At 32.8% G+C, this 18,855-nt stretch overlaps 1 protein-coding gene across 4 annotated transcripts in view; it reads left to right on the forward strand.

The window, feature by feature from the left end:
• LOC130448732 (protein Gawky) overlaps positions 1-18,855 on the forward strand; it is a 53,749-nt gene that overhangs the window by 15,712 nt on the left and 19,182 nt on the right. For 2 of the 4 annotated variants that reach the window (XM_056786513.1, XM_056786429.1), the window contains exons 2-15: positions 6,954-7,629; positions 9,752-9,981; positions 10,423-10,750; positions 12,013-12,234; positions 12,351-12,563; positions 13,666-13,958; positions 15,149-15,592; positions 15,672-15,866; positions 16,032-16,184; positions 16,305-16,447; positions 16,954-17,107; positions 17,161-17,378; positions 17,879-18,131; positions 18,730-18,849. In XM_056786513.1, the coding sequence (XP_056642491.1) occupies positions 6,993-7,629; positions 9,752-9,981; positions 10,423-10,750; positions 12,013-12,234; positions 12,351-12,563; positions 13,666-13,958; positions 15,149-15,592; positions 15,672-15,866; positions 16,032-16,184; positions 16,305-16,447; positions 16,954-17,107; positions 17,161-17,378; positions 17,879-18,131; positions 18,730-18,849 (3,603 nt within the window). In that variant the 5' untranslated portion in view covers positions 6,954-6,992. Of the gene's footprint in view, positions 1-6,953; positions 7,630-9,751; positions 9,982-10,422; positions 10,751-12,012; positions 12,235-12,350; positions 12,564-13,638; positions 13,959-15,148; positions 15,593-15,671; positions 15,867-16,031; positions 16,185-16,304; positions 16,448-16,953; positions 17,108-17,160; positions 17,379-17,878; positions 18,132-18,729; positions 18,850-18,855 lie in introns of all 4 variants that reach the window. The other 2 variants (XM_056786346.1, XM_056786266.1) reach the window with 1 other exon arrangement.

Raw genomic sequence — 18,855 nt, forward strand, 5'->3', positions numbered from 1 at the left:
ACCATTAAAGATGTCAAACTCTATATTACAATATCAAATTTGACATGTTCATATCAGTGTTGCCATATCTCAAAATTTAGTTAGCAACCTTCGTATATGGTGATTTATGTCTGATCCAACTCCTGGAGATATTTTCTTCGATTTTTCTTAATACTTAATACTAATTCGGGCTTTTACTCCAGGCATGTGAATCAATATAGAATAGGTCACAATGTGAAGTGAAGATAATTGTTTATTTATAAAATTGGGTTAGAGATGTAGCAAAGAGCTCAACCCTCATATTAACGCAGAAGTTTGAAATCTCTACTTAATATAACGTGACGTGACGTCTATATCAGTCCACCTCATTTTATGGAAAATGTCAATTGACTGTTATCAACAAGATCGTTCTTTGTAACAAATGTAATTCTATTGCACTGATATAGTTGACAAAGAAAATGAACTTCTTGGATGATGTTGTGGTCTCAACAGGTATATAATAACATAAGTGCTCACAGTTTAAAAAATAATTTCCGGTACATCAATCCATACTGAATTATTTGTTATGTCAAGCATTCTCTATGTGAAGATTTAGAGCTATCTCCATTGACACCGTCTTTTACCATCTTTTACTTAGACACATCATGGTCACACATTGGTCTTTCTTCTTTCAATACATAATGCATCGCTTTTTGCTATGTTTCTTCCGTGAAGTTTTGGAAGGCATATTATTCGGGCTCATATGGGTTAGTTTCCAGTGATATTGCAGTAGGCGAATAATTTTAAAACATGTTTTCTAGCCCACTTATCATCTTAGTGTTTGATATAATCAGATTTGCATGCAATATTCTTGCTTCATTAGAATTATTTCTCTGAAAGTTGTCATCGAATTCTTCTTCCCGGTAAATCTTGGTGGTTGTGATTGAAACTAAAAAAGACCATCTGGTAGAAAGTTGTGGTTGTTGAAAATTTCTCACTAGAATCTTGTTGGCAATAGAAATGGCATCAAACCTATACATTTTTGAGATCTTTAATGAATCCCTTAACTGAGCTTCATTTGCAAAATACATTGCATTATAAATTGACTTGCCTAGCCAATCGATCTTAGACGTACACTAGTACACTAGTGCTTAGATATATTTATGGTAAACTACAGATTGTTTCAATGTTGCAAGGTGTTCTGTTTGTAATAATTATTACTAAATGTATCGAATTGGTATAATAATAATTTGCTCGAAATGTATTCTAGGAATCGAATGAAACAATGACCCTTATTTTTCTGTTCTAGTTAATATTCTGTGTTTTTATTATAGGGATAGTATCACCTTTTTGTAAAATTACCTCGAATTTATGTAAATATCGATCACATCGCAATTTAAGTAATAATTATAAGATAAAAATAGATATATTGAAATTCCTCGTTTGTTTACATGACTAACAACGTTTGTGTTATTCGGAACTCATTCTTATTTCAAATGAATCGAATTATATAATAATTGTTGTTAGGATGAAATAAATTGTACTCACATTTTGTTTACAATATTTGTAAGATTGTGAAATGTGGCGGAAACATTTAATTTAGTCACGTCTGGTGGTTTGTGTTTCAGTCTTTAGTGTTTATAGTTATAATATAAATTGAATTTATTAATTGAAGTGTGTAATATCGGATTGTTCAGGATAATAGTTTTTTTTGTCAATGAACCGTTGAACTGCCAGAAATATACTTTACAGAATTGAATGAAAATGACTGAAAATAGAAATTGCAATGTAAACACTTTAACTAATTTCCAATCTCTGTGTAAATTTCAAAATATCATTTTTATGCATCTGCGTCTATATAAACATTGCACGGCCGCGACGGCACGGGACTACGAGGTCTGGCTATTAAATAACGAGACTGCGCGCCTAGAGGGCACCCTAAACGGGTGGGTATCTAGATATCTTGTCTTTGCACGTCCCAAAACACGTTTCCGTTACTATTATAGTGTTTGTGTAGTAGCGGTTTGAAACGAACGTGTTTTTTTCTCGTACCGAAAACAGAAGCAGCGTATCTCAAATTTCTCGTTAAATTGAAAAAAACTCCGGCTGAGTGCTATAAATTGTTGCAAGAGGCCTATGGGGACAATTCTCTATCTCTTGCGCGTGTTTTTAAGTGGTGTAAGCGCTTTAGTGATGGCTGAGAGAGCACTGAAGATGACCTCCGGAAACAGTGACCAAAATCAACCAAATTGTACGTGCAGATCGAATGAGCATCCGGATGATTGCCGAGACTGTAAACCCATATAAAAATTTTACACGAGGAATTACATGTTGCAAAGGAAAAGAAACCAGACACAACTCGACCTCCTGGACGACCACCTATAAGGTGGTATGAAAGCTGGTCCTCAGCATCCCAACTACTCCTGGCAAACCCTTGATGAAAATACAGGACCTAGTCCTAACATAAGGAGAAGAAGAATTACATGTGACAAAAGTCTGTGCGAGGTTGGTGCCAAAAAATCTGACTCCTGACTAAAAGTATTTGGCCAGTAAGCGCACTCCAGTGCACGAACACCCGCCGTATTCAGCAGATTTGGCACCGTGGGCCTTTTTTTGTTTCCAAAGATAAGGAGAGGGGAGTACATTCGAACCCTTTTCCATAACCTTCTCGTTATTTAATAGCCAGACCTCGTATATTTTATGCTCCTTGGCTGAGTGTAAAATGCCATAGTTGTAATATTCTGTGACCTGACTTACTACAAAAAATTCAAAGACATAATGCCACAAAGAAAAGCTAATGCTCTTAATTTAGTACGATTGAGATTGGTCGTGGTTCAAACGGAAGCCTATATTTTTGACGAATCGGATTTAGTTAATAAGCTAACCACCCTCCCATATTTGTCCCTATGTAATAGTTGTTCAATTTCACTCCCATTTCTGAGGTCTTGAGCGAACAGTACAATGTCCGGTCATCTCTCTAAGGTCTTCTGAATTGAGTGTTTCGTCAACCTTAATATTTTTTTTGTTTTGTCTTCATTAAGCCTTGGCCAAACAGCAAGAGGATACGATATCTTCTGTTTGACCGTATGTTTGGCTCCGATTTCTGTGTGATTTTTCAACAATTCGATAGTAGCACTTTAACTGTCGTCGGCATCCTCTACTTTCGTTTCACTTCTTGTAAGTTTATCCGCGTTAAAGCTCCCTTCCACTTCATCCAGGTATCCAGCAGAGGTATACTTTAGTGTTACGAACCTAGGAGAGTGCATTACGACAGTTCATTACCAATTTTGATTTTTTTGTTTTTGATACTATCGCTTGTCTTGTTGTATGTGTAGATTGTTGTATTGGTGTTTTTGATTCACCACTTTTCCTCAACAGTCTCACACTCTTCACTATTGCGTATAATGCTTTTAATTAAAAAAAAAAAAAAAAAAAAATAGGAAAAATATTCATGTACAGACATCTCGCTGTGTATTTAAAAAGTTTTGTTAACTACACAAAATCATTAAAATTTTAGATTCAGATACTTAGAATCGTTTTTTTTATTCACCACTTTCCCCCAACAGTATCGCAGTTTTCTCTATCGCGTTAATGCTTTTAATTTCTAAAAAAAATGAAAAAAAATATTCATATACAGACATCTCTTGCACACTGTACCCACCAAATTCTCTTCAATAGCTGTTTGTTCCATCGAGCCATTTTATTTTGCATAAATATTCTCACTTTCAAAATTGAATACACGCAGGCAGACGCCCAAGCGATGAGCGAATTTCACACAGATACTACATTCTTATCCCTTAAGAAAAAAATGTTTGTCTAAATGAGAGCCAACCAAGGAATCTGTTTAAATAGGGTAGCTAATAAACCCGAACTCGGTTCTAAGTTTACCTTCAGTTTCTGAAGACGATATCTTGGTTACCTAAACGTCAGAAAGTGTAATTGTAGTGTTGTAGTGGTGGTGAGAACAGTGTGTTCAATAAGAACTCTGTTATCGGCACCAAATTAAAATAATTTCTTCTTATTGGGACACCAATTATCTCTGTCTAATCTGTCTCCGATAGTTACAAGAAATATTTTGGATCCCACATTATAACCGCAAAAGCTAATTAGACGAAGAATGTATATTGTATGTTAACTTCTCGAAAGTGAGTTGTAATCAACTAATAAAAAAGTACCAATCGAGTATCCGGTTCATTAGACAACCTTGCCACTCCAATCTATGGGTGCGGATATATTACCATATCAAAAAAATACTGTATGAATTCATATCCACTCACTAAAACATTATAAGCGCATTTTTGGTCAACAGTAACTGACTGGAAAATAGTGTTTTAAAGTTTTGAAAAACTAAAAGGTCGCACGTAGCACCCATTAATACCCAAAACATTTTTTAATAATGATTTTTGAATCATTTTGTTTCAAAATTATCTTGAAGAAATAAATAATAAATATTCCTCGATGGAGTTAGGCGCAGGCTCGAGACTGTACTGAAGTACTATACTGTGCTATTGCTTTGTTCATCGGAAGGTATCCAAATACTGCAATGAACAATAGTAGTGCGTTGCGTTTGATCAAAAGATATCTGGAAACAGAGATCCCAAAATATCACTCAGGAATCGAATCGTAATTACAAACATAACTAAAACACAATTACAGTGAATTGATAAAACAAAATGAATTTATCCAAAAACACGAAAATCTGAATAGTAGAAAGGCTAATTTGGAACTCTATATCTCGAATATCTATTAAACGAGTTGGAGAGAAGTAGGTCATATCGTGAAACTATAAGATATTGAGGCAAATTTCAATGGCTTCATAGAGACAGTGTAGCCACATGAGAGTGGCCGCCATTTTTAACCAAACCTAGCTGATTTAGCATTAGTTCTCCTCATAATAAGGTATTTTTTTTAGTTAAACATAATATTGAGCCCTTGAAAAGTTTTTGATTAAGTATTTGAGAATATAAATTACAAATTTATAAGCGTTATTATGAGAAAAACAAACGCTAAATCAGCCGAGTTTGGATTAAACATAGTGGCCACTATCATGTGGCTTTACAGTTTCTATCAAGCCACTCTAAGGTGAATAATTTTACGCCACCATCTATTGAAACTCCTATGTTTCTAGAACTTTTTCCAATACCGTGTATCATATTTCTTTTTTACATCTGTACATATCGATATGACATAATACCTTTTTAAAATGATGGTAATTTTTGGTTAAATTTTAGGTTAAATCATAAGTTTAAAGTAAACACTTATCCAAGCTGCATGTTTTGTATATGTATTGAACATTTCTCCTTTTTTTAATTTTTTTTTTTCAAATAAAAAAGTTGTAAATTAATTACTATCGCCCACGTATTTTCGAAATCATTTAATGTTCTAAAAAACTATTTGAATATAAAATAAGTAGGTAAATATTGAATTTATAAAGAAGGTTTAATAATATGAACGTTGAATATTTAAATTTGTTTGGTTGATCAGAAAAAAATTAACACATTCCTTTTAACGAAAGTATTAAAAAAACAAACTTCAGCTAGTTTATACCGAGTAAAACCTATCGCTCTGTAAAATATTATTTACGTTTTACCTTCATTGTCGACCTTGACATTTCTCATTCAAATATCATAGCAATAGACTGCGAACAAACATTTATGCGGTTTATATAATATATATATATAATATATATATATATATATATATATATATATATATATATATATATATATATATATATATATATATATATTCCCATGGTAAATGAGGTGTGTAATATGTATCAAAATAAAAGATTTCTACTATTCCCCCTTGAAATAATTTAGAAATTCAATATTTCGAAAATGTATTTTGCCGTTCTTGAATGGAGAAAACAACTACTTTCCTGGCTAATGCCTCGACGAATATTTAATTACAACTCATTTGAAGAGCGTGATGTCAATCGACCTTTTTGTCGATATTAACATCCCCAATGGCTCCCAATTGTAAGGAGAGGTTGTAACTAACTACCGACTTGTTTCGACGTCATTACGTCTCATTAGAGCAGTTTAACAACTCTCGTTCGGGCCTACCTATCACATGAATCTGTTTCAATTAATCAAACATTTTTCTATATTTAATTGTAAAAATGCTACTGTAGGAAATAGAAGCAATTATGAATTTTAATTATTTATAGTTATATTTATAAAATATAAATTTTGCTCAAATTGTTCAGGTTGCGAGGATGTATTGAAAACCAATACAGATATTTAACTTGTAATAATAAGAAAACCCTAAGGTTAAATCTGTGTATAGGTTTTTAAACTGTGATGTAATCTGAGGGACGTTGTTATTTTGATTCTGGACCATGGATAAATTGTAAAAATGTCATAAAATAGCAATTTCAATTGTCATAAATGATGATTACAGACAGATGTATTATGAGTTATATGGTTTATCGGAAAAAAGGCTGTTTATCTATTATGGAAATGAATAATTAGTCTTTGTATCAAGTCTTTGTATCAAAGAACAAAAATTAATTAACTGTACGTGACTGTTAGCGACACGTTTGATTATTAGCACGAAGTAGAAGCTGCTAATTTCGTTAACGGTTAAGTTTCACGCTACTTCATACACTAATAAAAATCTAATAATGATTAAACAATTCATTAGGTGAACAAAGATTGTGTCTTCTTTCCTTCTTCAATAACAACAACCTCAGTTTCAAATATTTTTATAAACCTAATTACTATTTTATGTGTTATATGACATAAACCTTGTTCACTACTAGCATAAATATTGTATATTATTAGATTCGTTCTAGAATTTTTGTTTCAACATTTACAAGTTTGATAAAAATTATTTGAATTATCTTTCAACAAACTATATTACAATCTATGCTAGACGCCCCGAATTGAACACATTGTTACTGCTGGCTATCTTATTTAAATCATAATTTATATTTAGGAGATTTCGAAATTGTAACAGATGTAAATCCTAGTTATTTTTCTTTGTTTCAGATCTCTGGCTGGCCAGACTGATATGGAGCACTGTTGAAGATGCGCGCCCCTACCCCCTCCGAGCCGAAGACTATATTTCCTACTTACCAAGTGCCTCAAAAGTCAGCCATGAGGGGCAGCGCACCCCCAGTACAAGTTGCAGGGCCATCTTGGGGGGATCGAGCCGATTCCCCAAGTAGTACCCATAGCGTCATTGAAGGCGCTTTGTCTGTGATATCCGGCTCAAGTTGCCGTTCAGTCGGCAACTCTAATATTAGAATGCAATCTGTGACCGAAAATTGTCTTCTGAACTCTGTTACCGTACCAAATATGCAACGTATAGACCATGGCATGGTCACCCACAATAATAGCTTTAAGTTAGTCAGTAAGTTTGGTGCTTTACTCCCCGGACGAGACATTCCCAATCAAAAGTCTGATGACCTCGAACTACACGATAACCTCAATGTACTGAATACCATTAAATACGATTCAAAATACTGCGATAACAACGACGAAAATGACGACTATGAGGCATACCACATGTCAAATATGCAAACTCACACCAGCACAAATGACTTGAATAGCTACAGTAAGCTGTATGCGCCTTTGAGGCTTAGAGGTGGAGGTGAAAGCTCCCTCAGTACTGGAACTTCTGGCTGGGGTACTCCACCTACTCAGCAATCTGGCAACAATAATGGTAATTACATTTTTTATTAACTTTGAGGTATATACCACACATCTAATTAACATCTTTCTTTCATCTCTTTTCGGCAGTAGAAGAATTATGTATTACATAAATTGAACATAGATAAACTAATAAAGTATAATATGTGCAAAGATTTTATTCATCAATGTAGTCTACTTCAAGAGGAATACAATCATTTCAATGCTTCTCTGATTACTATATGCCGTGTTAGTTGAAGGATTTGTCTTTTCACTCAAATAGGCTTCTTCATTTGATCTGAATTTCTTACAGACCAATATTTTTTTTGAGATCAGAGAATAGCCAGTAGTCACTTAGGGCCAGATTTGGACTAGGAAGCAATTGGAAGTGTAATGGTTCAATTTAACCATCTTTGCCATCGACTTATGAATCGGTTTTTTCTTCGACATATCAGGCAGTTTTTCCTGATGTTTGCATTCAAACGATCCAACGAATTTAATATTCGTTATTGATCGCCTCTCCCTTTTGGAGATAGTCGATGAACAATATTCTACGTGCATCCTAAAATACTGAAGCAATAACCTTCCCAGCTAACTGTTGTGCCTTTGGATGCTTCAGATGTGGTTCACCGGATGCAGTCCACTCAGGTGATTATCGTTCTCATGGTCATATTTCCATGTATAATTGTAAACCCAATGGCTTTTGTAGACTTTGGTGTTTTCCGGAGTAACCACCTCAATTGGAAGACCAGAACGTTCACCATCATTGGTGTCTGTACGACCATGTTTAAATTCAGCAAACCAATAACAAATTGTTCTTTTCGATGGCGCAGAGTCCACTTTTGAAGACATTGCTGAGATTTTAAAATATTTTTTTTTTCATCAAGATGCAATGATAAATTAACACACAAAATTGTTTTGAAAATAACACTTAACTTAAGTGGTTGTCACTTTTTTCTGACTAATGGAAATGTCATGAAATTTTATACATAGCTTTTGGAAGTTGGTACTTCATAAATGTCATATGGATTTGACAATGGCAGCGCCATCTGTGTGTCAGTCACACGACTTATTGAGTGGTGTAATATATTTGAAAACTGCAACTGCTGTTTTGCTGTCACTAAAGTATAAGATTGTTTGTTCCCTTTATTTAATACTAATAAAATGGTTTTCTTAAGCTATGAAGTTTAATGATTTTAACATAAAATTATATTTTCTCAATTCTCTGTCGCAACTTTTTAAAAAGTATTATTTGATAATTCAAATTGTAAATTGTAGAAATTGACACAACCGATGTCCAAAAGTTGGAGCAATATTGCTTTTGGCTATTAATTATCTTTTATTTGTGTGTCACGTTCCTTTGACAGCTGGATCTTTTTATATCAGCTTCATGCTATGTTTATGGTATTTTAAATTTACGGGTTTGTAATAATTAATTTTGCTATTACTATGTTGTACAAATAAGAGTTATCCATTCTTTTCCTTTGATATATAGGAAGATTGTCTTTTGTATAAAATTTTACATTGTTCATACAAAAATCGTTAGTTTTGGATCTCCAGCTATTTAGCATGTGATCCTGATGGCTATTGAAAACAAACATTTAGACATTTTGGTCACAAATAGTATTAGAATTATACCTATATTTTCATCCCTTTATTTTTTTTGAATATGTTTCAAATAACGTTTTTGTATGATAATAAAAATATATTAAGTTGCATTTAAATTAATGTTATTTTCAACATTGATCTGATAAATATAGCCTAACTTACATATTTATGAGTTAGATAAGATAAAATATGATTTGATAAAAATAATGATTCAATAAATCAAATAATTATAGTAGTTGAGATGAGATTCTGATAAAAATTATGTAACTTTGATCCAAATAAGTAAATACCCTAACTGTGTATATTTTTTAAATTACCTGAGATCAAATATCAGCCATGAATAACATAATATAAAAAACTCTGACAATTCATTGGATTACTCCTGTAACATACTATCTTCAGATGATTAACAAGTTTGGTTAATGAGGGAATGAGGAAGAAATAGGTGTCCCTCTTTGTTTATAGAGGATATAAAATCCAAATAAAAGTTAAAACTATTTTTAGGTTCTAGATAGATGAGCTGCATTTTTTAAAATATATTTTTACAGCTAACAAAAGCAACGGCCAGCAGCCACCTACTTCCCAATCAAATAATACCGGTTGGGGTCAACCTGGAACGAAACCAACTAACAATGCATTACCACCTAGTAGTCAACCTCCTACATCTTCCTCAAATTCTCAGAATAACAATGGGCCAACCAACAGTTCTACTAAACAACAATTAGAACAATTGAATAGTATGAGAGAAGCTATTTTCAGTCAGGATGGCTGGGGTGGTGTAAGTAATTTATATTGTTAACATCCGTGAATAATTTTAGTAATTACTATTAGTCTGTAGCCAATTATAATATTAAAAAACTACAACATAATTTTTTATGGAAGGTTAGGAGAAAATAACAAATAAAAACATTCAAAATTCCAATATATATTCCTGAAAATATTCTCTGCTGAATTCGATGGTAGTTTTTATTATGCGATTTTAACAGCTTGACAGATTGTTATTATAAAAGTATCAAGCATCTGCATGAATAGACCCACACCACTATGATTTCAAAGCAAATTGGTGCACTGCAACTTAACGAACATTCTTCCATTTCATTTGAAGAAATGATAACAATAATAATTTGCTAAATACTTTTTCGATATTAATAGAAAGAATAAAAAAGTCTAATTTACAGATGACCATCATTTAAGATTGTTTTGTTCTTTAATATTTTAGCAACATGTTAATCAAGATACAAACTGGGACATTCCCAGCAGTCCTGAGCCTCCTTTGAAGATGGACGGTTCTAGCGGTCCTCCACCATGGAAACCGGCTGTGAATAATGGTACTGAATTATGGGAAGCCAATCTTCGAAATGGCGGACAGCCCCCTCCGCAACCTCAACAAAAAACCCCATGGGGACATACGCCCTCTACGAACATAGGTGGTACTTGGGGTGAAGATGATGATGCTGATACATCTAACGTTTGGACGGGTGCACCTTCCAATCAACCGCAATGGGGTGGGGCCAGTGGTAACACCAATAATGGAGCTATGTGGGGAGGTTAGTAGTAATCTTTTTCTATAATATTTTGAGTTATACTATCAATACATATTAGTCTGTTATAGTCTAACAAAGTGAAATTTCATTTGTAGCGCATTTTTTACAAAAAAATGCGTTGTTTACTAGCGTTTTGCCTATCTGTCTGTATCAGAGAGAACTCCTCACAGGAAGCATGTAGCTAAATGTGATCTCATTGGCCAAATGACCTCAAATGACATGGATTGACGTGAATCGACGTCAGTAGACATCATAAGACTCCAATTGAATAGACGTCAATTGGCTTCAATGGACGTCAATTCATGTCAGATCATTTATAATTTCATAAACCGATTATTATGAGAATTGTTGATAAATAATTAGGACAAAATCACTGAATAAATACACTTATCGGTTTTTTATTTTATTTTTCATGGAAACTTCGTTTTACAAGGTTTTTGCTAATGGTCAAAAATATGCTATATTCTCTTTCGCCAAGAGTGCGACGATTTTTTTTTACTTTTTTATTATTTGAAAATACTCATTCATCATAATTAATACAGACCCACACTCTCTTTATTTGTTAATGCGTTTTTACAAATCATCTTGTTTGTATTAAACTAAGGAATTGTTATTTGAGGTGAAAATTGAAATTATTTTTATATTTACATAGATGATTGGAAGCATATTTTTAAATATATGTAATCACTATATCAACTTATATTTTCAAAAGGTTTTGAAAAATATCATATTTTTCAGACGCTCAAAATAAATCTAGTTTGATGCCAAAAGTTGGATGAAATGAAATGAAATCTTGTTATAGTACAGTTTTGGAAAAGTTTCATAAACTACATTGATAAAATCCTGAAAATTATTTGCTGTCTTATAGATCCAAGCAGATTGAGCAGAACAAACTTAACTCATTTTCATATTAAGGTTATTAATTTCCCCAACTTTGAGTTGCAAAGATGGTTTTAAGTTTTTAAAATATAGGAACATAAACTATTTATAAATTACAGTTGAAAATTCATAAAATGATTGGAATGCAATAAAAAATGTATAAAATATAAAATTCAAATATTTTCTTATTGATAGGTTGGGGTAGAAAAATGTACACAGTTGTGATGCTACCCAATATTAAAGAAATAGACACATTTCTCAGGTTATAGAGAGTTAGCTGTATATTATTTCATATTTTACTAAGATAATTTTAATTAGTTTTTGTTTGGGATTGGGTTTGAAGATTTTTTTCTCACATTAATATTTTTTCAAAATTTTTTTCTTAGGTCCCAAGAAAGAAAATGATTGGGGCGCAGGTCCAAGCAACAGTGGTGCTGGTTGGGGCGATCCACGATCTGCTGATCCTCGACAAACTGGTATGGATCCTCGAGAAATTCGCCCAGAACTACGAGACATGCGAACAAGCAATTCGGAGGCAATGAGAATCATGGATCCAAGAGAAACTATGAGGCAGATGTCTAATAGCGACATGAGAGGAGATCCAAGAGGTGAGTTATCGAGAAACATCTTCAATACAATTGATTATCCGTATATAATGGAAATGTTTCTGTAGTAATTGTTAATATTTTTTATTTTTCTTTTTTAATGTTATTTAAACTTATAGGAATAACTGGAAGATTGAATGGTGCAGGTGCTGAAGCTTTCTGGGGACAAGGTACACCACACGCCGCTTCTCAACCAATACATCATCACAACAAAATGACATTACCGCCAGGTAATGGTACTGGTGGTTGGGAAGAACCTTCACCCCCTTCACAAAGGCGTAACATGCCTAATTATGATGATGGAACTTCTTTATGGGGTAATCCTCAGCAAGGTAAGTTATGTTTTGCCTTTTTATTCGTGCTTCCAATCTATAGTCGCCGCTATCGATAGATTCCAAAGAATGATAATATCAGTAATAATTCACTTGCTTAATTCACCCACGATCATGATTATGTTAAAGTAGATCTTTTCTTCTAGTAAATTATAGTAGCTGTCAACTAAAAAAAGGGATCAAACTATAAAATAAAACCATAAAATTAGTAACCACTCTATATAAGATTTCATCTCAAATCCTTTAAAAAAGCTACCTGTTCCAAATATATATATATATGCGATCAGAAAATAAAGTGCATTATTGCTTCTTTATATTTTGCGAGGAAGAACGTGATTAGTCATATTGTTTCATATTTTAAATGTGGAATGTCCTAGTCCTACAAAGAAAAAAGTCCATAATATGTGCAAAAAAATTGAAACATAAACTTGAAAATTGAAATGAAAAATAATATTAACTAAATTTTATAAGGGCTTGAATAATTGTTCTCTTAGAGTTTAACACTATCCAAATATATTCTTAAGAGAGAGTGTCATATCTTTATTTTGATTATTTTTTTCCTCTTTTAGAGCCACATATGTAAACATTTGGTTTTAAATAACCCAAAAAAAAATATTTGGAAACAATTCTGGTGATTCACATAAAGAAATATTAAGGAAAAGTATTATCCTAATAATTTCTAACCTCATGTTTGTTGTGATTTTGATTGTTGAGTTTAATGTTATTTATCAAGACGTTCTATTGAAATTTCCATTGGTAGATTGGAATTAAGTTTGTTAGCGATTTTACATCTGTGCAGGAGTTATTTGCCATAACTTTTATTGATTTTAGATAAATTCAGATATTTATGATCCACAACTATTTATATCAAATTATATTCAACCAATCCTGGGTGACACTAATATGAAATATTAAAAAGTAAATTCTGTTCAGCTTTATAAATACTTATAGAGCTTGTTCACCATTAGTACTTCTAGTTTTTAGATTGTTCAAAACATTTTGTAGTTAGTTTCCAGATGATTATTTTTCTTAAAAATCTGCCTGAAGCACTTAATACATTTGCACTCCACAATAGGCTCTCACTGGAAAGATCTGCCCACAGGGGGAGGTATGAGCCGTGGTGGTAATGCTGCTGGACCTCCTGGTATGTCACAGAATCGTGGTATGAAGCCTGATGTTGCGATGTGGGGAGGACACGGACGCAACGGTTCTTGGGATGAAACTGGACCTAGTGTTCCTTGGGACGAAACAAGCTCTTGGCAGAAACAAAAAATGCCAGATCCTTTATGGGACGAATCTGAATGGGGTCACAAACAACAGAACAAGCCTCAGCTTACCAAAGAAATGGTTTGGAACTCTAAACAATTTAGAATGTTGGTTGATATGGGCCATAAGGTGAGCAAATTGTTTGTTTTTGTTATTAACAATGGTTGGTCAAAGATATTATGGTGGATTCATATTTAACAAAAGTATCAGTTACCTTTAAGTTTATAGTTACAAAAACTACACTATTTTTATTCACTATCTATCTACAAAACAGTGGTAATATTTTGACGAATTCAATCAATCTGTCAGGTATACTATTGTATCTATTTCTTGGTTATTAATTTGATAATTCATAAAATGAGAACAAAATGTATGTTGTCATCATTGAAATCTTAGTTTGAATATAAAATCAACCAAATTTTGTTTGCTCACATGAGTTTCCAAGCTGGAAAGTGCATTTTTTTAAAGCTTCAATAGGTTTGTGTATTGGATAGTAGATGTAATTGTTTATTCTATGAACTGAATCTAGTATATTAAAGCAATTATTGTTCTGAGTTCTTGAACATTATAAAGCTGGTATGGTGTCAATTGCTATTTTCAGAAAATATAAATAATCTATTTTTAAATAAATCATCACGACCACGCGAATTTCTAAGTGATGCTAGATATTTATTTCATGGTAATATTTTGAATATGAATGAGTCACATGTACTATTTGTGGAACCTTTTTTTTATTTGGAATTTCAATTTTATCAACTATATGAAGTTACTTCGCATATTTAGAAAAGATATAATACTTAAGATAGGTAGTATTTCTGTGTTAATTTTTGAAATTCTTGCAAAGTTTGGTTTGAGCTTTTTATATTGCTTATTTTGTAAGTTCACATTCTGGAAAACAACAATTGTAAAATTAAAAGCTCAAAAGTACCAAAAATCTGCCGTAATGTATAAAATTAATGAAAAAATTTTCACCAAAAAATCTTTCCAAACTTTATAAAGAAGAAATACCGTGGGAAATATTAAATATCTCAGAACAAGGAATTACTTTTGAAAAAAACACCCAAAAAAATTGTCCAGTATGTTAAGTTTCTGTCTGTTCATCAAGATTTCCTTATTTCCAAATCATTTAGAGCTTACCAAAGTATAAATTCCAATATCATGAACCATCAATTATAAAGGAGAACTTGTTTGGAGTGTAGAGGATAAAATTATGTGTTAAATGAAACAATTGTATTAAGCATTGTTAGTGGATATCTTAATTAGACTTTCGTAATAAATTTATACTGTTAGTAACAAACAATTTTTTAAATAATTTCCAGAAGGAGGATGTTGAAAATGCTTTACGTATGCGTAGCATGAATCTTGAGGAAGCTCTAGACTTGCTTAGTCCCATGCGCAATAATCGTGGCAACGACGGTTGGAATGCTCGTCACGATGATCACTACGAACATCCACCGTTCGCTTGCCAACGATTCCCCACTGGGCCAGGTGGTCAATTAAGTGGTTTTCCTCCAGCAAACAATGCCCCTAATCTCTTAAACAGTATGTCAAATTCGGGAGCAAATAATTCTCTTATTAATAATATAGCTCCGGCAGTAGTACAAAAATTATTGACTCAAGGGGGAGGATCTCAAGGTTTTGGAGGATCCTCTACAAACGCGGGTAGAAATATCCAGCCACAATCTCAGCCATCGACTCAGCAACTCAGGATGTTGGTGCAGCAAATACAGATGGCAGTTCAGGCCGGATATCTGAATCATCAGGTGGGTATATTTTTATATTACTTACTCATTACTCTTATTTCGTGATGTATTAAAAAACATTATAATTATTAATTTTTAGATTCTTAATCAACCATTGGCACCACAAACTTTAGTTCTCCTGAATCAACTGTTGCAACAGATAAAGACTTTACAGCAGCTCATATCTCAGCAATCTCTCAATACTGGCCCAACAATGAATGGTAAACCAAGCAACACTTTCATGCAATTCTCTGTATTAATTACAAAAACAAAGCAGTCTATCGGTAATTTACAGGTCAGTATTGTTTTCCTCATTATGCTTTTTAATGACGGCACAACAAATGGAAAGATTGAATATTTTGTTAATCATAATCAAAAAATTCAATTAAATCTCTGTGATAATTTGTGGATGGCCCATAACATGTAGGTAAGATATATTGAAACAATATCTATATTTCAGAATCAAATTGCTGCTCAACAAGCAACATATGTAAAGCAGCAACAACACCAAAGTGGAATATATGACACATTCAAAACAAACAGCATGCACGATTCAATCAATGCATTACAAAGTAATTTTTCCGATTTGGGAATTAACAAGGAGCCTCAATTGGTGAGTCACATCCTGAAATAACTATACTTCATTGACAATATTAACTGGTCAATATATGTGATTTTTTGATAAATACGTATTATCAGATGGACACAATATATTCATATTATGTGGTTCTAGAATCCTCAACAATCTAGACTCACCCAGTGGATTAATAAAGACAAAGATGATGTAGGAGAATTCAGTAGAGCGCCTGGTTCAGTTTCTAAACCACTTAATACCTCGCCCAATATGAATCCTCTTGTTCTAAATTCATCAGATGGGTGAGTATTTTTTATTGTAAGATCCCATACAATTAATTAGAATAGCATAAATGTCATTATTATGATATGAATTAATATAACAAATGCCAGCCAACAAAAGTGTTGGCAAATTTCTATTGTTTTCTTAATCATAATAATTGAGGTAGTTCTTTGAATCCCGTCAAAATTAATTGAGAATCTTAAGGATGCTCTATTTTAAAACTGGAATTGCATATCTTTAAATTTTTTGAACTAGATTTTCGTCAAATCTGAATTTATTAAGCATAACAGCCTCTGTGAATTGATTTTTAGTATTTAAACTTGTAGCTTTATGAATATCAAAATATTTGTAAGTTTTTCCACTTTCAATTGCAATTTTGATGTTTCCTCTTGACATTCTTATTTTTGTAAATAGTTCTTACATGAGTTATTGCCATTTCTCTACCAGTTGGTAGATGTCTAATTACTAATTACTAATTCGTTTATTACACGACATAGTAGATACTGAATAAATGTTTCTTTTACAGGCCATGGTCGACTGGAAGAACAGGAGATACTGGTTGGCCAGATGCAGCAGCCAGTGATACCTCGAATGATGTGAAAGACGCACAGTGGTCAACCACCACTCAACCTTCCCTGACTGATCTTGTACCTGAATTTGAACCTGGAAAGCCCTGGAAGGTAAAGTATAAATATGACAAAATCATTTCTATTATAACTATGGTATCCTTCAGGGCAATCAAATAAAATCAATTGAAGATGACCCCAGTATTACACCCGGTTCAGTGGTGCGTTCGCCTCTGTCAATAGCAACAATCAAAGACAATGAATTATTTAACATGAATCCCAGCAAAAGCCCTCCAGTGACTGATGGTATTCAGTCATTAAGCCTCAGTTCATCTACGTGGAGCTTCAATCCAACTGGATCAGTAGCTTCAACAGCTTTTACTAGGTAGGTATATTTTTTATATTTACAACTATTATTTCGGTAAGATACTTGTGAGAGTGATTAACTTGTATCTAGACTCAAAAAGTTGATATTTTTTTTCCAAAACTTTTCACATAACTTCACTTACATAATTATACATAGCTTGTTAATTTTATATCATCACATAAAAATATTAAATACACTGTTTACACCACTGAGTGAGTGTGGGTTTAGTGGTGTTGTAAACAGTGTATTCAGTATGAATATGGCCAACTCCAACTCAATCACATAAAAAGGTTTTTTTGAGAAATTCCAAAAATACTACTTTCAAATTACACTTTTTTGGATATAAAATTTCGAGTGTTAACTAGTTGCGTCAATTTATATATTTTTTGTAATTGTTACTCAGAATATGCTATGTGTTATCTTAGTTAATATTTTGGGTAAGGAGAAATATAAGAACTGATACATTATATCATTGTTAAGTACCTTAATTTATATATTTAAATGTGTTCATATTTCAGTCCTCCGAATAAACTACCGACTTCGAAAGGAGCTCTAGGCGACTTGAACCCCACAACTCCAGTAACTTCTGAGCTTTGGGGAGCACCAAAATCATCCAGAGGTCCTCCTCCGGGCTTATCAGCAAAAGGAACTGGTGGCTTAACAAATGGTTGGTCAGGCGTTAACACTATGCCTTGGGCGGCTGGGGGGCAAAGGAGCTCTGGAAATTGGGGAGGATCTCAGTGGTTGTTGTTAAGAAACTTGACTGCTCAGGTAACTGACAATTATAAAAATCAAGGTTATACATATTTGTGCAAACCAATACCCAAACCCAACCATATTTTGGGAACAGATTATATTACAGCTTCAGGAAAAAAAATATTTGAAAAGTGACCCTGAAAAACACGTGGAAATTATTTTCAGAAATTTGGGGCTTAGACTTAAATATGAAAGATTTCAGACATATAAGAAACAACATGAGATTTTCATAAACGTTGTTTAGTTCATATGTCCAAAAAAATTGGTCATAGTAAAACGAAAATCCAACTCTAACGCACCGCATATTTAATTGTGCCTCTTGAAAATAAAAAAAAACTTGTCGATTGTGTCTGATATATGAACATATGTTGTAAGAAGATTTTTGTAAAAGGATCCAACCCAAATGATTACTTACAAGATTTAATTTGATTAATCCATTTGAGATTCAATGATTATTCTTTAATGTTTTTGTCAATCCAATCACTCAAATCAGTTGAAGAATATGTATAGCAAAATATTTTTGCAAAAATTCATTTATTCATCCTTTCTGTTCTTAATACATAAATTACAACTGGCGTATTTTATTAGAGAAATGAAGTGAAACTATTTTTAGATTGACGGTTCGACACTACGCACATTATGTTTACAACATGGTCCACTACTAAGTTTTCATCTTTACTTACACCAAGGATTTGCACTTGCCAAATACTCATCTCGTGAAGAAGCTATCAAAGTAAGT

Source organism: Diorhabda sublineata, chromosome 1 (genome assembly GCF_026230105.1).
Source record: "Diorhabda sublineata isolate icDioSubl1.1 chromosome 1, icDioSubl1.1, whole genome shotgun sequence".
In the NCBI taxonomy this organism is placed as follows: domain Eukaryota; kingdom Metazoa; phylum Arthropoda; class Insecta; order Coleoptera; family Chrysomelidae; genus Diorhabda; species Diorhabda sublineata.